The sequence below is a fragment of the Anabrus simplex genome, chromosome 2 (assembly GCF_040414725.1).
Source record: "Anabrus simplex isolate iqAnaSimp1 chromosome 2, ASM4041472v1, whole genome shotgun sequence".
In the NCBI taxonomy this organism is placed as follows: Eukaryota; Metazoa; Arthropoda; class Insecta; order Orthoptera; family Tettigoniidae; genus Anabrus; species Anabrus simplex.
The window spans coordinates 738,485,465-738,513,257 of record NC_090266.1 but is presented as its reverse complement, the minus strand read 5'-3'; the positions used below and the strand labels follow the sequence as shown (position 1 = coordinate 738,513,257).

General features: G+C 38.3%; 1 protein-coding gene across 2 annotated transcripts in view; it reads left to right on the top strand.

Annotated features, from left to right (window-relative positions):
• Positions 1–1,760: 1,760 nt before the first annotated feature.
• Positions 1,761–27,793, top strand: part of LOC136864422 (neurofilament heavy polypeptide) — a 316,402-nt gene continuing 290,369 nt past the window's right edge. For both annotated transcript variants that reach the window (XR_010859304.2, XM_067141398.2), the window contains exon 1: positions 1,761–1,944. Coding sequence is in view for 1 of the 2 variants with exons in the window: in XM_067141398.2 (XP_066997499.2) it covers positions 1,852–1,944 (93 nt within the window). In the remaining variant the exon portion in view is untranslated. The remainder of the gene's footprint in view (positions 1,945–27,793) is intronic.

Below are 27,793 nucleotides of genomic sequence, written 5' to 3'. Positions count from 1 at the left end.
TGCCACTACAGTTTTCTTTACAGATATGAGATCAAGGATAGACCAAGAACAATTGTTTGACTTATTTTCTACAACGTATTTCTTACAATATGCTTAAGCGAAATAAGTAATTCACGAAAGAAGCAGGTAAATCTGATAGCGAGTTTGTCACTTCTTACCGATTACTTTAATTGTGCCTGAGAGGATAAGTAATATTAAAGTCTTTGCCTGAGAGTATCCGATAAGCGGATCGAGAATGCGGTCATAAATAACTTTGGGTTTAATCGTCCTTTCACCAATTATCAGCGATCCAATCTTTTCCTCCACACATCTGATATTTTGGCATTCGAATTGATGCCACTGTTTGGTGAGCGATGTTGTGCCCGTTACGCAAATATTTAGCGTTGTTTCACCGTATTTATCTTTTTTCTTCCGTGAAATTAAATTTACGTTCGCCTCTGTGGTGTAGTGGTTAGTGTGATTAGTTGTCACCCCCGGAGGTCCGGGTACGATTCCCGGCCCTGCTATGAAATTTGAAAAGTGGTACGAGGGCTGGAACGGGGTTCATTCAGCCATCCTCGAAGTGGTTTTCCGTGGTTTCCCACTTCTCCTCCAGTCAAATGCCAGGATAGTACCTAACTTAAGGCCACGGCCGCTTCCTTGCCTCTTCTCTGCCTGTCCTTTCCAAACTTCCCATCCCTCCACAAGGGCCCTGGTCAGCATAGCAGGTGAGGCTGCCTGGGCGAAGTACTGGTCATCCTCCCCAGCAGTATCCCCCTACCCAAAGTCTGGTGCTCCAGGACACTACCCTTGAGGCGGTAGAGGTGGGATCCCTCGCTGAGTCCGAGGGAAAAACCGACCCTGGAGGATAAACGGATGAAGAAAGAAGAAGAAAATTAAATTCGTTCTAACAGGAATAAAGCTCTTAAATGACCAATTTTAGCATGCTTTTCAATTTGGTTTGCTTTTTGGTCAAGTTCAGATACCGTAATTTTTTTTGTTTCTGATTTCATTACCCGTATCCTACTTCTCAATTTACAGATTATTTTCTGTAATCTGGTATTTAATTTTCTCATCCGTATATTTTTTAGATTTAACAGAGATACTCGTAGACTTTCCTTGATATAGAAGCGAGACTTTTACTCCTTTTTCGCTTGTGGCTGACGTATGAAGATATGGTATGTTCATCGTTATCTGAATCGGAACTTTTACTAAATTTTGATGGCAACACATCATTTTTGGGAGCTGGACGCTTTCGGCGTTTGACATTTTCCTGTTTGTGAACAGGATACACGGTCGGGCCGCTTTTTCAGCGACAAATTAGTAGTTATGTCCCGGCCTTGTATATCTCGTAGCGAACACTCGCACAGCAGCCATTCCAATTACACGCAGGTTCATACAATATGGTGCGATAGGAGCAAACGAGCCACATGGGTCGACGCCCCGAACAGATAGCGTTTTTTTTTTTTTAAAAAGGAGCTTGATTAATATTATTTCTTTGAATTATACGCTTTGTATAAATGACAGAATATGGAGTGTAACTTTGGACGTCAGAATTATTCGAGGAACCTTAGTAGACTCTTTTAGTGTCTTTTATTAATGACTATGCAGTAGATATCCGATATTAGATATTGTAAGTTTTCAATTGTTCGCCGTAGTGTTATCTTCATCGGTAGTCCATTCTCAGAATTTAAAATCTCTTAGGTAATTTTGAACATATGTCCGATTTATGCCGTGATCGCCATTTGTGTGTTTATTATTGAGTTTGTTATCATGGCCGTTGTGTGTTTGTGTCGTTGATAATTGGAGAAGGCAAGTGAAATTTTTTTGTCGTGTCTTGGACGAAACTGTATATGAACTTTCCCGGAATACATGTCTGCCTGTTTGTGTTCACTGATTACTCGCAGTAATAGCTGTGGTAACTTTGTGAAAGCTCAAGGAAATAATATGGCGCTGCAAGGCAAGGTGAGATCTTCGCATTATTTATTGAGTGTTCTGCTTAGAAGAACAGATATCTCTGAATTGCTTTGTTTCTTGGAGGTATGAATGAATATAATTGAAATTTGTGTAAATGTTCGCTTGGGTGTTTGGCCAGAAGTGGACAAGGTTTTAACCTTTTATTTGTATATTCTGACAGTTCAGCATTTAAATATGGTATGCTTCCAATAACTGAGTGTTTTTTTAATTACCATTATTTTGCCTCGAGTGCATTTACAGATATGTAGGAAATCATGCTTTTCCCTGAGCTTGTATTGTTAATTAATTTCAGCTGGCTTCCTATGGACTTAACACCATATTGAACTTCTATTTAGGCTATGTGTTGTTTGCTGTAAAGTAACAGGTTTAGTTACTCTAAACATATACTTCGATTTGCATTTTATTAGTAGATTGGCATACTGAGACCTACCTTTAGTTTGATATCTTTTAAGGAAGTATATTCATTGTTGTATTTCCTGTTTATAAACATTGATAGGTTAGGTTGTAATGTTAAATGGATAGAATTATTGTAGAAGGTGCTAATTTGCTTGGAAGTAGAATCAGTTTAATTAACTTGTTAGAGAATGATGTGGGCCTAATGCTTTGGTTGAAGGAAATCCAGCTAAACGGCTCTTTGGTGGCTAGTGTGCCTTTTGACTCAGAGAGGTCTGGCTTCAATTCACTGTTGGACTGATTATTTTAGCTGCATTTGATTAATTCCTCTGCCTTGGGGACCGAATGTTATTAATTTAATGTGCGTCTCTTACTGAGTGAGTTGGCCATGCAGTTAGGGGTGAGCTTGCATTTGGGCGATAGTGGGTTTGAACCCTACTGTTGGCAGCTCTGAAGATGGTTGTCCGTGCTTTTCCCATTTTCATACCAGGGAAATGCTGGGGCTATACCTTAAGGCCATGGCTGCTTCCTTCTCATTCCTAGCCCTTTTCCTATCCCATTGTCGCCACAAGAACTATGTGTTGGTGCAACGTAAAGGGAATTGTAAAGAAAATGTACATTTCTTCATGTTTGGATTCACTCATTATTCGCAGTAATAGCTGTGGTAACTTTGTGAAAATAATATGGCACTGCAGGAGGTCTTTGTAGTGTGTGTGTGTGTGTGTGTGTCTTCATTTACACACAACACACTTTGATATTATGTACCACAAAAATGCACAGTTTTGAATATATCCCTCCACATAAGGTTGGCATCTGTTCATAAAACTAGACAGATAAGGCTGGAAGGATTAGTAGCAGTACAGGGAGTGTAGCAGATGTTGCTGTACACTGTTAAGTCAGTGTGATGCTGCAGATAAGGATGGTACCAGTATAGGTTTTCTTAAATTGTATGTCTTATTGTGCATACGATGATAACACCATACTTTTTCTTGGTCTTTACAACACCTTACACTACTGATCATCACAGGCAGGCAGATTTAGTGAATACGTCTCTCCAGATAGGTTTGGCGTCAGGAAACATTTGGCGGTAAAATTGGGCTGATTCTATACAGAATGCCGACCCCAGGTAAATGGGTGAAAAGCCAGGAAGAAGAAGGAGCTGAGGTGAAATCAGGGAACTTAGATTCAAATCTGTTGTTCTCTGCTCTGAATTTTTTACAGTCCTGGTTTATGAAAAGCAATTTTTTTCTCTCCATTTCAAAATCTGCAGATTCAGTATCATCTTTTACTTTGTTGCTGTACTGTGTTTCATGTTTTGGAGAAAGAAATTCTCTTCTTTTAAAATTGAAATGGAAATATTCTACCTATATATGGCATTCATTTAAATACACATGTCAAAAAAGGTTTTGAATCACCCTTGTGTGTCATTTAACTGTGTTGCTTTATTGGCCTGTCTTATGCAGACCAGAAAAACAACCCTTAGGATGTTTGTAAACATATAACTGCAAATAGGAGACATTATTTCAGTTGAAATTGTAGCGCTAATATGGAAGCATTATAGGTGTTTTCTAAGCAGTCCAGTGAGCATCTAGGATGGTCCACCGGGCGAGTTGGCCGTGCGGTTAGAGTCGCGCAGCTGTGAGCTTGCGTCCGGGTGATAGTGGGTTTGAATCTTACTGTCGACAGCCCTGAAGATGGTATTCCGTGGTTTCCCATTTTCACACTAGGCAAATGCTGGGGCTGTACCTTAATTAAGGCCACGGCCACTTCCTTCCCATTCGTAGGCCTTCCCTATCCCATCGTCGCCATAAGACCTATCTGTGTCGGTGCGACATAAAGCAATAGCGAAAAAAAAAAAAGGTTCCTTGTGCAATGTTTACTTGTGAATGTGTATGCATAATCATGTTTTGTAAAGATGGATGGTCAACGAGAGCAGTATCTCGATTTATTAGCCACAATCAAAGTGATGTGGTTCCAATATGGAAACAGTACAGGCAGACAGGAAATGTTGACTTGGTTCACACAGGACAACCAAGGGCTTGGACTGCAGTTGACTCTTATGTTGGAATTGCAGATCAGAGGAACCTTGAAGAACACAATGCCACCATGCTGAATAATGATCTTCGGGCACCCACAGGTCAAACAGTGAGAAACTGGTTGCACGAGGCACAACTTCACCCTCAGCATCTGTGGTGGGGCCCAGCTCTTAAACGTAGACATAATGGCGCACAGCACAGATGGACCCAACATTATGCTTAACGGCCTCTTCAGAATTGACACAAGTCCTTTTCGCTGTATCGTCAGCATTTTGTAGGAGAATTTGTCTTAATGACTTATCCATCGTATGGTACTCCTTAGTGATAGCCTTTGTGATCATGATGTCGCTCAACTTGAGTGGCTGCTGTGTTACTCAGATGTGAACCCTAGCGAACATGCTTGGGATAAATTAAAGGAGGTTTTTTATGAACGGTACGACCCACCAACCACTCTGTGAGAAATATGCCATTGAGAAGTGGGGCAGTTTTGGACCAACATTACCTTGATGAGGACTAATTCAGGCATACATCAATGCAAAGGGGCATGTTACCTAATATTAAATGTACTGGTGTATTCTGTATTCAGTAAATCAAATTGAAAAAGCAAAGCTGTAATGTTGTAGATGCTCTCATTTGTTGTTTTGTTGGGCAATAAATAACGCTGATAGGGTACCTCTGTATGTCCCTCTTTTGGTGTTTTGTAGAGAGTCGGAAAATCTTTGGTCCAATATGTGTAGGTTAGTAGTTAGACAACTACCTAGGGTGTGGGTAAACTGTTCATTTTAGGGTTAATCTTTTGTTGCATTGTCAAACTGTTCTGCTGTTTCCCAAGGAAATATACTTTCTACCAGGCTTTGCGAAAACTAGTGTAAAACCTAAAATCTGGGCTCAGAGAAAATTTCCTTGTGACCTAAGTGCCAGTTCTGAATACCAGACACCACAATAATACAAATACAGTGTAACGCATGTGTCTACTTGTTTTGGCCTTAAATTATAGTTGCTGCTATATAAAGTAAACACTTAAATTAGTGTACAGGCTATCCATCGAAGATTACAGAAAATTAAGGCAGTATAAGAGAAGTATATCAAAGAAGCAGTATGCGTTTTGGGTGCCTTATGTCCGTGCATGCGTCTTGTAACTTGAGCACTGAAATACCGATTTTTCACTGTTCTAGATGTATAAATATTCACTAATGATGGGCAATTCATGTTAATAAACATGTATTGCAGCTGCCTAACCTCAGTAATGACCTCAAATTGTTATTCATTAGGTTCATTAAAGTAAACTCTGTCTCTCAAGAGAAACACTGACACTATAGGGACCAACTTGCCTAAAATCGGTAATGTCTTTAAAAAAAAAAAAAAATCACAACTTTATTGCTAATCTAGCTTAACTTCATCCTCTTACCAAGCTCTTCAAATTCATACCATTTGTGTAGAGTGCTTTGCATTAATTTTTCAAATTCCATGGTAGAACCCACAAGTTGGTTTTTATAATCTGCACCACTGTTTCAATCTCCATTCCTCCAAAATTCTCTAGTTGCTTCCCTTCTGGTCAGATAAGAGTATCAAACACTTTGGTGCACATTTCAATGCTGTGTTCACTCTTGACAAACCTTCCTCTAGATGTTTTGTTCTATCTTGCACCTAAGTTTCTTTGCCAGTATGAAGTGAAGAATTCATACTATTGCGCATGCAATTGCACAGTTGTAACTCAGCAAATCAGAAAGTAAGTTACTCTACCTTGCCGCAAGAGCACGCTGTGTGTCCTGACTGTGGCCAATGCGGAGTCAGCTACTGTAACTGCTGACACGTCCGATAGGAAGGTTGGTGTGGTATCTCATCGTGTTGTGTTTGCAGAGTGGGCTACGCTCAATGACGCGTCAACTGGTTGTTCACTTCAAATTAAAATTGCGTGCAACGATCAGGTTTCTATGGTTTAAACGGCTCAATAGCACGGACATTCATCGTGAAAACACTGCTTTATATGATGAGTGTGCAGTTTCTCGTTCAGGTATTGTAAAGTGGCCTGGTCTAGAAAGCCAAGAATAATGGCCGAGAGGATTCGTCATGTGACCATACACCACCTCATAATCTGCAGGCCTTCGGGCTGAGCAGCGATCACTTGGTAGGCCATGGCCCTTTGCTGGGGCTGTTGTGCCATGGGTTTTTTTAAATTTTAAAGTGGTGTAGGCTAAGCAATTTGATGCCGGACACATGGATCTCACGGACTAAAATCTTGAAGGCAGGCCCGCAACGTCCAGTACTGTTGCAACTGTTGACCGTGTGGATGGGATCATTAGAGAGAATCGGTGCATAAGGCTGCAGAAAATTGCAGCATCCTGTACATTTCGTATGGCAGTGTGTTTTCCATTGTTCACCAGCACCATGGATTTCATAAACTGTGTCAACGGTGGGTCCACGTCTGCTCACCGATGTTCACAGGGGACGTATCCAATCTTCACTGGCATTCTTGTAATGTTATTCTGTGGAGGGTAACAAATTTCTGCGGTGAGTCATCAAGGGATGAAACATGGGTCCACCACTACACCCCGAAATGAAGAGAACATCGATGGAATGAGTGCACACCACATACATACATACATTATCATTATAGACTGTTATGCCTTTCAGCGTTCAGTCTGCAAGCCTCTGAGAATTTACTAAACGTCGCCACAATCCTCGATTTGCAACAAGTGTTGCGGCCTCATTTAGTTCTATACCTCTTATCATTAAATCGTTAGAAACCGAGTCTAACCATCGTCGTCTTGGTCTCCCTCTACTTCTCTTACCCTCCATAACAGAGTCCATTATTCTCCTAGGTAACCTATCCTCCTCCATTCGCCTCACATGACCCCACAACCAAAGCCGGTTTATGCGTACAGCTTCATCCATCGAGTTCATTCCTAAATTAGCCTTTATCTCCTCATTCCGAGTACCCTCCTGCCATTGTTCCCACCTGTTTGTACCAACAATCATTCTTGCTACTTTCATGTCTGTTACTTCTAACTTGTGAATAAGATATCCTGAGTCCACCCATCTTTCGCTCCCGTAAAGCAAAGTTGGTCTGAAAACAGACCGATGTAAAGATAGTTTCGTCTGGAGCTGACTTCCTTCTTACAGAATACTGCTGATCGCAATTGCGAGCTCACTGCATTAGCTTTACTACACCTTGATTCAATCTCACTTAATATATTACCATCCTGGGAGAACACACAACCTAAATACTTGAAATTATCGACCTGTTCTAGATTTGTATCACGAATCTGACATTCAGTTCTGTTGAATTTCTTACCTATTGACATCAATTTAGTCTTCGAGAGGCTAATTTTCATACTATACTCATTGCACCTATTTTCAAGTTCCAAGATATTAGACTGCAGGCTTTCGGCACAGTCTGCCATTAAGACCAAGTCGTCAGCATAGGCCAAACTGCTTACTACTTTTCCACCTAACTGAATCCCTCCCTGCCATTTTATACCTCTCAGCAGATGATCCATGTAAACTACGAACAGCAAAGGTGAAAGATTACAGCCTTGTCTAACTCCTGTAAGTACCCTGAACCAAGAACTCATTCTACCATCAATTCTCACTGAAGCCCAATTGTCAGCATAAATGCCTTTGATTGATTTTAATAATCTACCTTTAATTCCATAGTCCCCCAGTATGTCGAACATCTTTTCCCTTGGTACCCTGTCATATGCTTTCTCTAGATCTACGAAACATAAACACAATTGCCTATTCCTCTCGTAGCATTTTTCAATTACCTGGCGCATACTGAAAATCTAATCCTGACAGCCTCTCTGTGGTCTGAAACCACACTGGTTTTCATCCAACTTCCTCTCAACGACTGATCGCACCCTCCCTTCCAAGATGCCAGTGAATACTTTGCCTGGTATACTAATCAATGAGATACCTCGATAGTTGTTGCAATCCTTTCTGTTCCCTTGGTTATAGATAGGTGCAATTACTGCTTTTGTCCAATCTGAAGGTACCTTACCAACACTCCACACTAATTTTACTATTCTATGAAGCCATTTCATCCCTGCCTTCTCACTATACTTCACCATTTCAGGTCTAATTTCATCTATTCCTGCTGATTATGACAATGGAGTTTATTTACTATCCTTTCAACTTCCTCAAGCATAATTTCACCAACATCATTTTCCTCCTCCCCATGAGCTTGGCTGTTTGCTGCACCACCATGATGATTTCCTTTTACATTGAGATGATGTTCAAAATATTCCCTCCACCTCTCCAGTGATTCCCTGGGATCTATTATGAGTTCACCTGAATTACTCAAAACACTGTTCATTTCCTTTTTCCCTCCATTCCTAAGATTCTTTATTACTGTCCAGAAAGGTTTCCCTGCTGCTTGACCTAGCCTTTCCAGGTTATTACCAAAATCTTCCCACGACTTCTTTTTGGATTCAACAACTATTTGTTTCGCTCTGTTTCTTTCATCTACGTACAAATCCCTGTCTGCCTCGGCCCTTGTTTGGAGCCATTTCTGATAAGCCTTCTTTTTACGTTTACAGGCTGCACTCACTTCTTCATTCCACTAAGATGTTTGCCTTTTCCCATCTTTACACACAGTTGTTCCTAGGCATTCCCTTGCTGTTTCTACTACAGCATCCCTGTATGCCACCCATTCACTTTCTATATCCTGAACCTGCTTACTGTCTACTGTTTGAAACTTCTCACTAATCATATCCATATACTTCTGTCTAATTTCCTCGTCCTGGAGATTTTCTACCCTTATTTGTTTGCAGACAGATTCCACTTTCTCTACCCTAGGCCTAGAGATACTTAGTTCACTACAGATCAGATAGTGGTCTGTATCATCGAAAAATCCGCGAAAAACTCGTACTTTCCTAACAGATTTCCTGAATTGAAAGTCTGTTAAGATATAGTCTATTATGGATCTGGTACCCCTAGCCTCCCATGTGTAGCAGTGAATAGCCTTATGCTTGAAGAATGTATTCGTAACAGCTAAACCCGTACTAGCACAGAAGTCCAGCAAATGCTTCCCATTCCCATTAGCTTCCATATCTTCCCCACATTTACCAATCACCCTTTCGTATCCTTCAGTTCTATTCCCAACTCTCGCATTGAAATCGCCTATTAGCACTATTCTATCCTTGCTGTTGACCCTGACCACGATGTCACTCAATGCTTCATACAACTTGTCAACTTCATCCTCATCTGCACCCTCACATGGTGAATACACGGACACAATTCTTGTCCTAATTCCTCCCACTGACAATACCCACATCATTCGCTCATTTACGTGGCTAACAGAAACTATGTTGCGTGCAATGGTATTCCTGATAAAGAGCCCTACCCCAGACTCTGCCCTTCCCTTTCTAACACCCGTCAAGTACACTTTATAATTTCCTATCTCTTCTTCATTATTTCCCCTTACTCCTAGCACATCCAGATGCATCCTCTTTGCTGACTCAGCCAGTTCTACATTCTTTCTTCCATTAGCCCCATTAATATTGATAGCTCCCCATCGAATTCTATTTCGTTTGCCAAGTTTCCAAGGAGTCTTTCGCCTGTCAAATGGGAGTGGGACTCCATTACTCCCATAGGTCCGAGGCTTGCTTAAAGTGTTCTGAGCTCGGTAAATTCATGATTCATGATGCAGGATGCTGCCCTACTTGCACATAGTCCAAGTGAGGATCTCTCCTCTAACGGGTTATGGACCACCGGTGAATTGTATAGTCCTAGCCGCGTGAGCACAAGGAGGGCCACGACTCAGAATATGTCCGAGATGCCCACTCCCATTCCATAGCAACTGGTATCCCGACTCTCAGGACCACTTACTAGGCCACTCAGCCGTTGCCCATGGTTCGCGAACTAGGACGTGACTGCAGTAACCCACAAACATGAACACCACATCACCACCAAAAAATATGGCCAACGTCCAGCCTTCAGCAGGAAAGGTAATGTAGTGTTCTTTGACATGGAGGGTGCGGTGCACGTGGAATTTATGCTGAAAGGCACGACAATCAACTCAGCTTTGTATTGTCAAACGTTGAACAGATTGTGTAAGGCAATTAAAGGAAATTGGCAGGGAAAATTGAGCGCCGGTGTGATTTTGTTAAACGATAATGCAACACCCACCAAACATCCAAAATGCTGCAGGGATTCAAGTGGGAGGTATTGCAACATGTTCCATACAGTCCAAACTTAGCGCCATGCGATTATCATGTGTTCGATAAGTCAAAAAAGGATCTCGGTGGACGACGATTCCGAAATGATGAGGCGGTGAAAGCAGCTGTCTCCAGGTGGGTTACATAGCCCTGGAGGTGATTTCTGCACATCTGGAATCAAAAAGTTGGTGGACCGTTCCAAAAAATGTTTACATTCTCTTGGGGACTATGTGGAAAAGTGAACTTGCGTTGTATATTGTCATAGGAGTGTTCCCTATATGTAGGTGTTGTCATAAATGGCTATAACTGGAAGTGTTAACTTACTTTTTGAATCACCCTCTTGTTTGACATTTAAGGTCAATCTGAAACTTCAAACTTTATCTCATCACAAATTTATTATAATTTGTTTTTAATCCATCCACATAAGAATCAGATCAGGTGGGATTTTTTGAGCCCTGTCTTTGATATTTTATTTATTTGAATGAAACATGTTCTATTATGTGTTATAATTATTTAAATTTTAACCTAGTGTGATGGTTTTTGAAACTTAGTCCAGGATGAAGTTTTGATTGCCTTCTACAATTTTTGCAATTAAATTCCATTTCTTTTCTTCCAGCTTCAATTTTACTTGTGGTAGGCTACAATCACTGCTCTCTGTGGAAACCATTTACTGCTTCTTTTACATCATCTGAATCCTCACATATATACAGTACATGGCACTAAAATGTTTCCACTTATCAATTTTGCCATCTCCAGCCACGTACAACTACTTTTTAGCATGTATCTACTTAACTCATTCATGTCCAGATTAATTTTTTGGTTCAAAATTGAGCCAGGCCGAGTGGCTTACTTGGTTGAGGTGCTGGCCTTCTGGCCCCATCTTGGCAGGTTTGATCCCGGCTCAGTCAGTGGTGTTTCAAGGTGTTCAGATAACATCGGCCCTGTATTGGTAGATTTACTGACACATAAAATAATTCCTGCGGGACAAAATTCTAGCACCTCACGATCTCTGAAAACTGTCAAAAGTAGTCAGTGGGACGTAAAAATAATAGTATTAATATTGTTCAAAATTGTTAACATTTTTTTTTAACTCAGTAGGCTCGTAAGGTACAGAATAAATAACTTGATTAATCTGCTCTGATTCACTTACGGCAACACTCCGGAGATAAAAATCTATATTTTGGTAATTTTTTCAATTTTTTTATGACTGAAGTGCAACGGATTGAGTTTCTTCTTTCTTGTCACAATTTCGTTGAATTCAAACAATTTATCACTTTAATAATGCTTTGTTTGCCAGTCTGCACACAGCAGAAATGGGTGTGGTATCTACTGAACTGCTTTGCTATTGGTTTTACGTCACACCGACACAGATAGGTCCTATGGCGACGATGGGATAGGAAAGGGCTAGGAGTGGGAGGGAAGCGGCCGTGGCCTTAGTTAAGGTACAGCCCCAGCATTTGCCTGGTGTGAGAATGGGAAACCATGGAAATCCATCTTCAGGGCTGCCGACAGTGGGGTTCAAACTCACTATCTCCCGGATGCAAGCTCACAGCTGCGCACCCCTAACCGCATGGCAAACTGCGTTGTTAGGTAATGATGTCATTATCATGTTTCCATTCAATCAAATATGCCTGTTCTTTGCAATTACGCATCCATGGGATGGGTCAAAAGCCCCCACCCCTTTCTGCCGGTATTTTTATACAGACTCGAGCTGTAGGATCTATCATATTTCTGAATGAATTTATAAAGCCTGTTACGGACTAATATTTCATTACTCGATTGTCATTGAGCAACATTTTATTCTTGTATTGGTATTCCTGATGGTACTGCAATAATGCTGACAACTATAAGTTTTGTTATTCTTGTATGTTTAATCTTTTTTGTGGGTTGCGTGTCAAGATACATATACCATACAAATTTTGTTACAATTGTCTTATTAAAAGACAGTGTGCTGTAATAATTGATAGCTTGTCAATATGCGTGAACATAAATCAGCCTTAACTAAGTCACGAATTGCTGAACTTTGTTGATAGGAAAGAGATGGGGATCAGCTATTACCAGACAGGAGTCTCCATAGAAGAAATCAGGGACAAAAGGTCATGAAATGTTATCGGAATCAGATTGTTCTCATCAGGAAAGTGTTTCATCAACTTCAAGGCATGTAAGTTCTGCACCTATACCCAACAATCATGACATGACAGAAACTACAACCCCTATAGACTCAGGAAAGCTAGAATTCTGAAAAACAAAATGCAGGTGAATCATTTTCTGTTCTTTGGAGAGAAGAAAAAGAAGAAGAAGAAGAGACAAGCTTCCAGAGTTAGCAGTATTTGTATAGAAGCTGCTAAGAAAGGAAGGGAAGGAAAAACCATATGGTTCTGGTCACTTTTAGGTAATGAATCAGGAAGAAAACATGACTTGAACTTATTTAATTTTCCTGCCAATTGTAATTCTTACACTTAAATCCCATTTTTCTCCCATAATATTCAGCCAATTGTAACAAAATTTGTATGGTATATGTATCACAGCTATATTAAGAAACCTGCTTATGGAATTTCTGATTGCAGAATTTTTTTAAGTAGTAGAGATTTTTAAGTCCTAAATTTTAGAACGTAAAAATTACACTAACTTGAGTACGATATGTCTCCTTATATAAATTATGTACAGAAAAAATCGATATGTAGTGCTTTAAAAAGACGTATTATCTACGTAATTATAAATTTGCATTAACATGTTGTTAATAATTAAACTTAATGAAAAAGTATGGAATTAAAAATTTCAAGAGATAAATTTTTTTTTTGGGAAAAGCTATTAATTGTATATGGACAATTTTTTTTGTGATATCTCTACTTTTATGTAGGTGACATTCCCACAAAGTTTCGTGAAAAATCCATGCATTAGGTAAAAATATTTTTTATCACTGGAGTGTCACCTTAAAAGTTAGGCTCTGGATCGATAATGACCCCACTAGGGACTTACTCGAGGATGGAGTTGCAATTTCTTGAAACAAAGAAGATTCTTTCTACGCTGTGCAAACATGAACTTTTTTTTTTGCTATTGGCTTTATGTCGCACCGACACAGATATGTCTTATGGCAACGATGGGACAGGAAACGGCTAGGACTGGGAAGAAAGCACCCGTGGCCTTAATTAAGGTACAGCCCCAGCATTTGCCTGGTGTGAAAATGAGAAACCACGGAAAACCATATTCAGGGCTGCCGACAGTGGGGTTCGAACCTACTATCTCCCGAATACTGGATACTGGTCGCACTTAAGCGACTGCAGCTATCGAGCTCGGTAAACATGAACTTTGTATTGGTTTTTGTACCAGCAAATACTAAGTACAAATCATATTATTGAAATTATGAAATGTCTTGAGGATTTTTGAAACTCCTGTATGTAGAATACTAGATGTAGGGGGCTTAAAAACATTTCCTGTCACAGTTTACATAAGTTTTTGAAGTTTGTTGTTAGTAATTGATTGGGCATTGTTGGGTGGCTTGAGAACGGTTGGCTGTTGAGAGAGCTCTTGCATTATTGTAGTGATAAAGTAGTTAATAACCTATTGAAATAGCTTAATTGTGTGTATTTGTGATTCATTTAGTGTTATTTATATAGTGGTGTTTAGTGCTCGTTGGTAGAAATTGGGAGTAGTGATATTTATTTAAATTTTATAACTAGTAATTCAGTTGGTCTTCAGTAAATTACGTTTTCTAGGTTAAGTAGGCTAGCTAGGTGTACCTTGTTTCGAATTTAGGTTTAGGAAATACTTTAGGTAATAATATTAACTTTTAAAATATTTGTAAATATCTGTAGTTTCGTTGGTATACTTACAAAGGCAGATTACCATAAGGAATAGTATTGTTACTTACGCCAAAACTTCTCCGGTATTTCGTATATATATCCATTCAAACTATCGCGAAGGTAATAATTTACTACATTAAAAACATGATATGCCTGTAAACTTCCATTTAAAAAGAAGTTAAAGAGATTACACAGTAATAGTTAAGTCGTCGTATTGTTATTGATTATTGTCGCTCTTCATATTCAAATATCGCATTGTTGGTAAGTAGTGAACAAAGGGTGTATAAAATAGTGTAGTCAAGTAAATATAAATAAAAATCAGCTGATCTTTTATTCCAATCATTTGTAGTTCTGAGTAGGTAGTTAAAGTATCCGTAATTTATATTTTGCTCCCTCGATCTTTCCGTATTTATGAGCGGTTAGCTAAAAATAATAAGGTTCATATATCCCAGTAATTGCAATTCAAGTCCCTGGAGTAGTAGGAGTAGTTTCGACAGAAATATTTTTGAGAAATTATTGTAGACAATCTCGTATTTTTCAGTAAGCCTAATTAAGGGCACTTTTATTCTCCGTCCCGTGGAGTAGGGAAAATAATAGTAATCCACCAGCTGTAATAATCACATAACCACATTTCAGTTGAGAATTGTAGTGAAAAGGTATATAAGATAGTATCTTGCCTGTTATATTCGTATTTTTATTTGTGTACGGCATTTCTTTCGATACTTAAGCATTTAACCAAACGCAAGGTTTTCATTTCTATTAGAGCATAGTAGAATAAAGTAATACTAAAGAAATAATCTTCTGTCTACGCGGTTAACTTTGTTGGAAATCCTCGAGTACGGTAGTCCTTGCGAATTTCAAACTTTAGGCCTAATTGCAGTTTTCATTTCTATTTGTCCTTAATAATAACCTATTGTAATTAGGATACATCTGAATGTAGTTTTTAAACTATTGTAGTGTATTGTAGTGACTTATTAGAAATTAGAGTGCTTATTCTATTATTTTGAGTAGTCTTGCAAATTTCAAACTTTGATTGTCATTTCCATTTCAGTTTGTGCTTAGTAATAACCTGCTGTATTATAATTAGGGTACGTCTGAACATAGTTTAAAATCATTTTAGTGTATTATAGTAGGTATCTTATTATAAATTAGTGTGTTTATTCTATGATTGAGAAATATTTGTGTAGTAGGCCTATAGTATCTGTAGTATCTGTTGTATCTGTATTAACTCTCTTATCGGATTTCTGTTGCAGTAATTAGGGTAGACTTAATTGCAGTTTAGAATTGTGTAGACCTAATTCTTGTGTATTACTTTTGGTTTTCAGTAAGTAACAGCAATTTTCATTCTGTTAGGGTGTTGTAAAAAAAATCGTACAACTAAGTAGTGTTGTAGTGTATAGGCAATATTTCTTTCCTTTCATTTTTATTTGCACAGAATAAGTTATTTTATTTTTCCTTTTCTTCCCATTATTCCGTAAATAATGGCTACGCAGTGCAAGTGTAGGAACTGTGGGTGTGGCCAGGCATTAAGGAGTATGAGGGAGGAGTTGTAGAGTTTGAGGGAGAAAATTAGGATTCTCTCAGAAGACAGGAAGGAAAGTAGGCCTCCCTCAAATAATGTACAGGATACGGTAGGTGTAAAGGAGGGATGGGAAGGAAATGGGGGAATTGTAGAAGACAGGTGGTCTAATGTTTTAAGGGGCAGGAGATTGCAGACTAAGGGCTCTGTACAGGATCAGAATTCAGGACAGGTGTCTGTGAGAAATCGGTACGAGTCACTGCAGGTAGAACAGCCGAGGGAAGATGAGTAACAGGGAACTGTTGCTGAGATGAGGAAGGGAAAAGGTAGGAAAGGGAAATTTAGTGCAGTGGAAAGAAGACAGGTGGAACAGCGTCATGGGAGGGAGAAAAGGGGGGAGGAGGAAGTAGCTTCTGCAGCAGTGAGAGAAGATAGGGCTGACCAGGAGGGGAGGGGTTCAAATGAGGTGGGTAGGGTTGAGGCTCTGGTCATTGGAGGATTCCATCGTTAGACATGTGGGGAAAGTATGTGGAGGAAAGGGAACCAGGGTAGAGTGTTATCCAGGAATCAGGCTGAGGCAGATGTTGAGGAAAGTAGAAGAGAAGGAAGTGCGAAAGGAGAAGGTGGTAGTGTTTTACATGGTACTAACAATGTTAGGCAAGCAGGTATAAGTACCAACATAGTTGGGGATATATGGGATCTGGTAAATGCAGCACGGATGAAGTTTAAGGAAGCAGAGATTGTTATAAGTGGAATACTGTGTAGGAGGGATACTGACTGTAAGGTGATTGGGGATTTAAATGAGACTATGGAGTGGGTATGTGGGGAAACTGGGAGTGAAATTTCTAGATCCTAATGGGTGGGTAGGAGACAGGGATCTGCGCTCAGATGGCCTTCACTTAAACCGTAGTGGTACATACAAGTTAGGAAACTTGTTTAGAAGGGTTATAGGCAGGTACAATCAGGGAAACAGGGTGGCCTAGGGAGCGGTGTTAAACGAACAGGGAACTGGAAATCAAGTAGGGATGACATAAAAATGTTAGTGCTCAATTGTAGAAGCATTGTACACAAAGGAATCGAATTAAGTAATTTAATAGATATATACTTACCAGATATTGTAATAGGAGTTGAATCATGGCTGAGAAATGATATAATGGATGCAGAGATATTCTCACAGAACTGGAGTGTGTATTGTAGAGATAGGATAGGAATGGTAGGAGGGGGAGTATTCATTCTGGTGAAAGAAGAATTTGTAAGCTATGAAAAAGTTAAGGATGAAAAACATGAAATTCTGGGTGTAAGGCTCATCTCTAAAGATAATAGGCAGCTTGATGTCTTTGGAGTGTACAGACCAGGAAAGGGTAGCGCTGACACTGATTCAGAATTATTTGATGAGATAATCAGCTATGTGGGAAACGATAAGGATATTAACGTGATTGTAGGGGGTGATCTCAATTTACCAAATGTCAATTGAGAAGGTAATGCGAACAATAGGCAGCATGAACAACAAATGGCAAATAAGTTAATATGGAAAGGGCAGCTGATTCAGAAAGTGATGGAACCAACTAGAGGGAAGAATATTTTGGATGTGGTGCTGATAAAACCAGATGAGCTCTATAGAGAAACCGAAGTAATAGATGGTATTAGTGATCACGAAGCTGTTTTTGTCGTAGTTAAAAATAAATGTGAAAGAATGGAAGGTATTAACATTAGACTATTAGGCAGTACCATATGGCTGATAAAACACTCATGAGGGAGTTTTTAAAAAGTAACTATGATCTCTGGAAAATGGTAAATAAAAATGTAAACAGACTCTGGAATGGGTTTAAAGCAATTGTTGAGGAATGTGAAAATAGGTTTGTACCTTTAAAGGTGATAAGGAATGGTAAAGTTCCACTATATTATAACAGAGAAGTAAAGAGACTAAGAAGGAGGTGCAGGTTGGAACGGAATAGAGTTAGAAATGGTTATAGAAGTAAGGAGAAATTGAAGGAACTTACTAGGAAATTGAATCTAGCAAAGAAGTCAGCTAAGGATAACATGATGGCAAGCAAAATTGGTGGTCATACAAATTTCAGTGAAAAATGGAAGGACATTCCAGGAATCATTAATGAACGAGGGGAGTGTGTATGCGAGGATCTTCAAAAGGCAGAAGTATTCAGTCAGCGGTATGTAAAGATTGTTGGTTACAAGAATAAAGTCCAGATAGGGGATGTAAGTAATACTAAAGAAGTATTAAAATTTACCTATTATAACAATGACATTTACAGTAAGATACAAAAGTTGAAAACTAGAAAAGCAGCTGGAATATATATATATATATATATATATATATTTTTTGCTATTTGCTTTACGTCGCACCGACAGATATGTCTTACGGCGTCGATGGGATGGGAAAGGCCTAGGAATTGGAAGGAAGCGGCCGTGGCCTTAATTAAGATACAGCCCCGGCATTTGCCTGGTATGAAAATGGAAAACCATCTTCAGGGCTGCCGACAGTGGGGCTCGAACCCACTATCTCCCGATTACTGGATACTGGTCGCACTTAAGCGACTGCAGCTATCGAGCTCGGTGCAGCTGGAATTAATAAGATTTCTGGGGTATACTAAAGGCAATGGGTTGGGATATAGTACCATATCTGAAATACTTATTTGATTATTGTTTGGTTGAAGGAGTTATACCAAATGAAAGGAGAGTTGCTATAGTAGCTCCTGTGTATAAAGGAAAGGGTGATAGACATAAAGCTGAAAATTACAGGCCAGTAAGTTTGACATGCATTGTATGTAAGCTTTGGGAAAGCATTCTTTCTGATTATATTACACATGTTTGCAAAATTAATAACTGGTTTGACAGAAGGCAGTTTGGGTTTAGGAAAGTTTATTCCACTGAAGCTCAGCTTGTAGGATTTCAGCAAGATATAGCAGACAGATATCCTGGATTCAGGAGGCCAAATGGACTGTATTGCGATTGACCTATCTAAGGCATTTGATAGGGTAGATCATGGGAGACTACTGACCTAATCAAGTATATTTTTAAAATAATCTTGAGAAGACTTTGCACATTTGATGTTTTCATCTAAACAAAGATATCTGTAGCTGATGATGATTATAATAAAACAAAACGTGTTCTGCTACTAATTTGTAAACTTGCTTAAGGCACACATCATATTGTATGGAAAAGGTGGAACAGTAATTATTGTCAGTTTGTTAAATTACACTACACATCAATACAGATCATGAAGTTGATTACTTGCAACATAACTGCAGTCAACATTTTTTATAACTATTTATCAGTATTCATAATCGCAGCTAATTGAACCATTTTCTTCCACAGATTTTTTGTTTTACTGAAATACATGCAATATGAAGTAAACACACAAAACTCATTTCTGTCATGCATATTTGACAGAATCAGGTTTATATGCTGAACAGATCTCTCACCATGCACAAAAGTGACTAGAACATACTTAAATTAATGCCATCCTTGCAAGATTAAGCCCCTCAGGAAATTTAAAGGAATTCTCACTTAGCACATTATAAATTAAATCGATTGTTTCATAACCAGGCTTTCTTAACAAAACATTGTTTGGTTTTTTAGATATCTGAGTAGCATACTTACCAGGAAATGCCACAAAAAAAATAGAAGCATTTTTTTGCCACAAAAAAAAGTGACATGGATTCACAAAAAAGATGACGATTAGCCTCCAGTTTTTTAATAGTATTTGCATGCATCAGTATATGACAAATCCTCTTTCACTGGTAATTATCGTAAAACATACATTTTGCTTCTTTGGTTGACAGGGAATCCCCAGAATATTTGTTCACAGTTAGTGCTATTTTGTAAACATTCTTGGTATAGTATTTTACTGCCCTCAGCCATGTCCTCCACATCATAACTAGAGGTTTCTTGGGGTAAATTCTCTTCGAATACACTGTCGAAGGGGACGTACAGAAAACTTTCTTAACAGATGAAATTAACTTATTTACTGTTGGAAACATTTTTTCTACTTCCTCTGTCTGCATTTGTAAGGTGTGTGAGATAGGGGTAAAATGCTTTCAGAAATTGACTTGTTTCAATCATATATGCCTCTGCCTCCATTTACAATAACAGTACTCTTTGATCTTAAACACCATTGATATATAATATTTTAAATCCTGAATTAACAAAATATGCAATAATTTTGAATGTGCTTTTTGAACTTCTTTTGAGCACAAGATTGGGCCTTTCTTAATACATTTTCACTCATTTTTCCAGCAATTAATTTTACTGTATATTGGCCAGGTGAAATCCAACTGAAATCCAAATATTAGAGTCACCAATAAATACCATTGCAAATTTCCTTCAATGCTAATTAATATATAGCGGAGAGCCTTGTAGCTAACAAATTCAATCTGGCCGAGAGATGGTCCCATGAATGGAAATGGTTTGCCCCTCCAGAGAGTTCAGAATTGCCCTGCATAACTGAGAAGGTGCCAGGGTTCATTCAACCTAGAAAGATCTGGTCAAAATTAAATAGAATTTGGACCAATCATGGTGTATGTGGGTTGTCCTGTACAGGTGGAGGAAAAGACCTTCACCATGTTGCGAGTGTCGCACTGTAAGATAGACTGTTAGGCACTTAGTTCAAGCATGCCCACAAACATCTTACAGTGGTGAGTCAAGAGACTTCTTCCTAGAGACAACACAGGCACTTAAATACATTTGTAATCTTGATGTGGAATTATAAATAATTTTCATGTATGCCATGCGATAAATAAACATATAAATATACAGGATCAAGGTAGCTTGTATGTAATGTAGATTCTGAATTATTGAACACAATATTTTACTAAGAAGGCTTTCATTGTAGGATTTTCTGTACAGTGTTCCCAGGGATAGTAGCACTTGCAAAAGCATGACACGCATCATAATAAAACTTTTTCTTTTTGCAGATGTTGAGTTAATAGAGTCTGACAGTTTGCTTATTGGTGCATGCTTTTACCTTGTTGGGGAGCAGCAGTTTTCTCAGGCTCATGCAGGCTGAGAGAGGTGGAAAGAAAGCTAAAGATAGGCCTTTTAAGATGTCATATTGTCGGGCTGAGTGGCTCAGACGGTTAAGGCGCTGGCCTTCTAACTCCAACTTGGCAGGTTCGATCCTGGCTCAGTCCGGTGGTATTTGAAGGTGCTCAAATATGACAGCCCCGTGTCGGTAGATTTACTGGCATGTAAAAGAACTCCTGCGGGACTAAATTCCGGCACCTCGGCGTCTCCGAAGACCTTAAAAATGTAGTTGTGGGACGTAAAGCAAATAACATTATTAAGATGTCATATTGAAATCATAATAATGCAGTTGCAGTGGAGAAAGGGCATCAATTGAAATTTTTGAATGAAAAAGGCCTGTAAAGATTTCAGGGTTATGTGAACGAATCTGATCCACGAAATGTCATGGTATTATTTGTCCCAAATGGAAGATAATTGCTTTTACTCAAATAGTCTAAAATCTGAGGTAAATTAAGAAATAATACAATATATTTTATTTGTAGAGAATGCATACTTTACTGCCTTACAACTACTATTTCTGCTACATCGCAGCGCTTCCGTAAGGGTTTTGTTTGTCTGACACTGTCATGTGTGATGTGTTTGCTCACTGAAGTTGTTTGAATTAATTAGGTGTTTTCTTCATGTTACTCATTCTTTTTGTGCCCTAACTCATTCATTATTATTGGTCCAGGGATTATGCTATTTTCCTTTCAACACAACAGTAATATATTTATTGGTCCAGGGATCATGCTATTTTGCTGTTTGAACTGTCCACGCTAGTCATATCGACAAAGATAATGAGAATTCACAGACATAGGACTCCTATTCGTAGATGCTAGCCCTGGATCTTAAGAAAGAAATAAAAAGCGGCACGAGCAGCGGAGTGCAACATAATGGAGTCCTGTCTGCAGCCCGTAAGTACGTATACGTATTTCTCTAGAGATTTCTCTAGAGTAACGATGGTATTTGTTAATTTACCCCAGATTTTAGACTATTTCGGTAAAAGCAATTATTATCTTCCATTTGGGACAAATATTATAATGACATTTCATGGATCAGATTCGTTCACATAACCCTGATTTTATCATACTAGTAAACTGCATTATTTTTCACTCCTATGATGCTGCCAAACTTACTGTAACAACAACATTTTCAGAAGCACAATGTATCAGACCCTGAGAATCAGGGATCAATACGGATCTACACAATGAAGTTCGTAAATTGTACTATTGAAGTCAACCAGGCTAAGAAAGTTTAAAATAGGTTCATGAATCTCAAAATCAGATTAGCAAAAATTTCAAAAGACATAGCATTTTTAAAAGAATGTCTAGTAAGCAAAGTAATTCCCAAATTCTTAAAACCTTCCCAAAGAAAGAATTTATCATCTCTGTTTTACCTTTCGGTTCAAAACAAGGTCTACCACTCGTGGTTAACAAAAGAGATTAAATTTCTTTACAGAAAGAAATTCTTTTTAAATGAAAAGTTGTATTTAGCTCATCTTGAGGTCTTCCTGTGGCTGGTCGCAAATAAAATGGAATGCATCTTAAGTAGGAAACAAGCCACACTGGACAAGAAACTAGATAATTTAAGAAGGGTGAATTATGATATGGAGGTTCATAACAATAACATTAATAATAAAAAATCCAGAGTAAATCATTTGACTGCACAAGACAAGTTGAGTTCAGTCAGTTCCGTGAAAAACCTTCCTAGAATCCATTTCACAGACCAAGCACTAGACCCTCTTAATAGAGGACCTAAATTTAATTGGCCAAGTTTTAACAAAGATGATATAACAGCTATCGCCGAAGCAGAGTCTAACATCCAAAACTCCCTGCAGATTCTCAAGACTATCTTAGGTACGAAATAAAGAAAAGACTCCCTCAGCTAGTTAGCCAGCTTAAAATCAATATTCCGTTTGACAAGCTTAAATGTAACAGGGATCTTACGAATAAAATAAAAGACGACATTATTGTGACTAAGGCAGATAAAGGCAATTGTCATATTGGATAGAAAAGATCACATCGAAGAAAACAAAAAAGTTTTTCTCTGATGAGTCGTTTTGCAGTCAATATGACCCCACAGCTAGGATACAAAAAAGTTAAAAATTTTTATTGAAAAGTTCCACGTTCATTCTCAATGAAGACGAAATTCAGAAGATGATAAATATGAACCCCAGATTACCTACGTCAAGAGCGTTGCCTAAAATCCATGAAGCGGGAATACCTGTTAGATCTATCATCAACTACATATAAAATATAAATATAAATAACATAAAAAATCTCAAAATTTATACATAGGTTTCTTTCTGACAACTTTTAAGTTCCACAATAAGTCAATAATAAGAAATTCAGTAGATTTTTGCAAAAGTTTAGAAAGTTTCAAGCTTCAGCCCCATCATTACTTATGTTCATTTGACATAACTACAGTAATATGCATGCAAATATTCTGGTAAATAAAACAATAGATATTATTAGAACAAATTTAACCAGTCAAGGTCATCTAGGGAAAGTAGAGATTGATCAGTTCATGAAAATTCTAGAGTTCGTCACAAAAAATAACTATTTTAAGTTCACCAACACTATTTATAGTCAAGAGGGTTTCCATTGAGAGCTCGTGCCTCAGGTATATTAGCCAGTATTTATTTAGACCATCTAGAGCACCGCAAAGTAATAGGACATACTCCTGGTTTAGATTTTTGGACACGATTTGTGGACGATACCTTTGTAATAATAGATAAGCATTACAACAATAGTAACAATATCTTACAGTTTTTAAATTCATTAGATGAAAGAATAAAATTCACACTTGAAGACGAAAAAGACAATGCTTTGCCTTTCTTAGATGTAACCGTTAAGAGGGAACCTGGCAAGTTCTCTTATAAAGTATACAGAAAGGATACGTTTACTCCTGTGACCATTAAAAATGATTCTTTACATCTTGGGAGTCATAAGAGGGCTGCCTATTTCAGTATGGTTTATCAAGCCTTCAATTTACCTTTATCTCATACAGAAAGAGAAAAAGAATTACGATACATACAGAGAATAGCTATTGTGAATGGGTTTAGTGTGAATACCATCAATAAAATTATAAGTAAAGTAAAAAGAAAGAACAACATGAGATTAACATCAGAGAATCCCAAGAGTTCAAAATACGCAAATTTCACCTTTACTAACCCAGGGATTTTTTATATCACAAAATTATTTAAGAAACACGACTGTCAAGTCTCATTTTCGACTAAAAACAATAATGATCATATATTTTATAACCATAATAGTGTTAATCACAATAAAGAGGTTTTCTTAGATTCAGGAATATATAAACTTAAGTGCGATCTATGCTTTGTCGTGCGCGTGGGACAAACAGGTAGGAGTTTTCAAACCAGATATCTCGAACACACACAAGAAGTATTCTGCTATGAGTGTCCATATAGGAGATACTGGTCACCAATATCTATCTATATATATATATAAAATAAGAGTTTTGTCTGTACATTGCTCAGAATTTGAAAATAATGGTATTTCTGTATCGGTCATGTCCATAGTAACAAGAAAATGCACTTTTTACTTTTCTGTAATTTCTGTCTGTGTGTATGTATGTACACGCATCACGAGAAAATGGTTGAAGAGATTTTAATGAAAATCAGTATGTGAAGTCGGGGGATGAGCCTCTACAATCTAGGCTATAAATCATTTTACTCACGCTGAATGAAATGGTAGTTTAGGGGAAGGCCTAAAATTGAATTCTCAACTATTTGTTATTAGTGGTCGTATTTTAAAGAAAATGGGTATACAAAGTTGGGGAATAAATTGCTACAATCTAGGCTGTTAATAATTGTATTCACGCTGAGAAAAATTGTAGTTTAGGGAAGGCCTAAAATTTAATTCTCAAATATTGTTATTAGTAGTCCTATCTTGATGAAAATCGGTATGGAAAGTCAGGAAATAAGTCGCTATAGTCTAGGCTGTAAATTATTGTATTCACGCTGAGTGAAATGGTAGTTTAGGGGAAGGACTAAAATGTAATTCTCAGATATTTCTTATTAGAAGTGTAATCGTTGAATGCTACATAACTAAGGTTGTATAGTATTAAATTTCCTATTATTCATGTCTTATACATTGTTACCGTACTGGCTATGATCACAAAGATATTCATGAATTTGGATTTTTGTTACTAAATCCATATCAGCGCCGAGTAACGAGAAAATGGGTAAACAGTATTTAATGAAAATTGGTAGGCCTATGTAAAGTCGGAGAATAAGAAACTACAGTTTACGATATAAAATATTTTACAAATCACAAGAGTCGAAAGAAAACTAAATGTGTAGGCCTGCAATATAGAAAGCTCATAACATTGATCAGCAATGACATTACATTGACCATTGTTTGTCGTGATGTGCTTTGTGTCTTCTGTTGCCCCTCATCTCCGGTAGATAGGATTACTGCTGCGTACAGAGTATTTTTTATTTGATTTACGTCGTACTGACATAGATAGGTTTTATGGTGACGATGGGATAGGAAAGGGCTAGGAGTGCCTTAGGCCTTAATTAAGGTACAGGCCCAGCATTTGACTGGTGTGAAAGTGGGAAACCACAGAATACCGTCTTTAGCGCTGCCGACAATGGGGTTCGAATCCACTATCTCTCGGATGCAAGCTCACAGCTGCGCACCGCTAACCGCTAACCACACGGTCAACTCGCCCAGTCGTACAGAGTGTAACAGCCTGCCTGAATATTGATGGGAAGTAGCTGGGGAGTTAGATAACTTTCTTCTTTAGCATGCCATTCCCCTGGTTTATAAATTTTTTGATACTACTGGTATGTAACACACTGGATCATCATAGCATCCGGGCTATTAATCCCTACTCTGAGGCACTGATTGGAATGAACAGTGTGCATATTTAGCAGAATAATGGCAGATGAGTGTTCATGGCAATCTGCGGCCTGGTCATCCCAGCTCTGGAACTTTGGACTGTTAGATTGGCACCGCAATCTAACTGCAGCACTGTTCGTTAAAAGTGATAAAACGTGCAGTTTTCCATTTGATCGAGTATTTTGTATGATAGCATTGCTTTTAATCGCTACATTCATACTTACGTTTTTGTAATGACCTATGTTGATTTCAGTTAGGAAAACCACAAAGTCAGTCTTTCTGAGAATCCCGTAGCGAAGCACGGGTACGTCAGCTAGTACTAACACAAGTAAAGACTTGACCATTTTAAAGAAAGTAAGCAAAGGGAACCTGATGAGCAATTACGAAAATATTTCTAGAAGTTTGGACCAGAGTATTAATGCAAACAAAAATTTAAATGACGTACGAGAGAACAAATACCATTGCTTCTATCCTTACGAAGAATTAATAATTGGAAGCCACCTCCTCTAATTCAAACTTCCCTCCCTCCCGCTCCTACTACAGGCCAAGCTATTTCCCCTTCCCCCCACTAATATCACTGTTCCCCCTCGACCGCCGGGTGAAAGAAAACACAACTAGAACAAACGCAGCAGCGTTTCGAGAAGCAAGTCAGAGCGAGGCTCATTCTAAACCAGCTATAGGGAGTGTCATTTACGGTAAGCTTTTATGTCATACATTCGTGATGGAATCTCTTTTCTTAGTTATCTAAGGGTTTTAAACCCATTAATATTTGTCTTTCTTTCCAGACCTTGTCTTTTTCTAAAGGGATTATTCATAGGATTTAAGCCACAAATATGGTGGTCATGCAGCGCTGGTCTTTGCCATACGACAGGCGGTCTAATAAGGCTTCAGATATCTTCTACCAAATTAGCTAAATTTGAAAGAATATTCTACGAGTCTATGCTTTTAATAGTTCTGACATGGATTTAGTACCAATCCATTTCCGAGGCCAGAATTTTGATCTCCTCAGTCAACACACTGAAACTACCCAGATTCTAACAATGCTTGCGAAGTTTTTCAAGTAAGATCATTCAAATTTATCTTGGCTGAATGATTCTTTGCAAGAAGTTTTAAGTTACCTCTTTAAATATATGTATTATTTGTTTTCTGATGTTTTCTCAATAGTTTAAAAATGGAACTTCCATTTCTAATACAGACAGCAACAATGGACATTGATTCCATACGAGATGTTATGGCAGGATTGTCATTTTCAAATTAATTTCATTTTTAACATTGAAGACAAAAGTTTTTGCAAGAAGTGAGGTCAATTTGAATAAATAATGTATGTATATTTGTTTTTTTTGCATTTCCCAAATAGTCTTTAAAAGACATTGAGTTCTTCCATTTTTTTTTTACATTTTTTCAGTTTCTGTTTTGAGTTTTGTATTCTACCATGTGATTTTTTTTGGCTGATGAAGTCTCAAATAGGGACAAAACATGTCCCTAAATGTTTTAAATATGTTTTTAATTAAATTGTTCACTTGTAAAGTGACGTGTATTGATTGGGTGGAGCAAAACCTAACATTGTTTCTTAGTTTTATACTACTAGTTTGTTGGAGATCGCCCAGAACAAATTGTGCTGCTTTTCTTTGGATTACGGGGCAAGTTGGCTGTGCGGTTAGGGGAGCGCAGCTGTAAGCTTGCATCTGGGAGATAGTGGGTTCGAGCCCCATTGTCAGCAGCTCTGAAGATGGTTTTCCGTGGTTTCCAATTTTCACACCAGGCAAATGCTGGGGCTGTACCTTAATTAAGGCCACGGCCGCTTCCTTCCCATTCCTAGGCCTTTCCTATCCCATTGTTGCCATAAGACCTATCTGTGTCTGTGCGACGTAAAGCAAATAGCAAAATTTCTTTGGATTTTTTCCAGTTCTCAAATCAAATGCCCTCTCCTTTACATCTTTACTACAATGCCTGAATGCCCTCATGACCCTTTGGGGACCAATTGATTTCTCGCGTGCATCCTGCATAGGTCCAATTTGACATTAGACAAGTATGGAAAGGA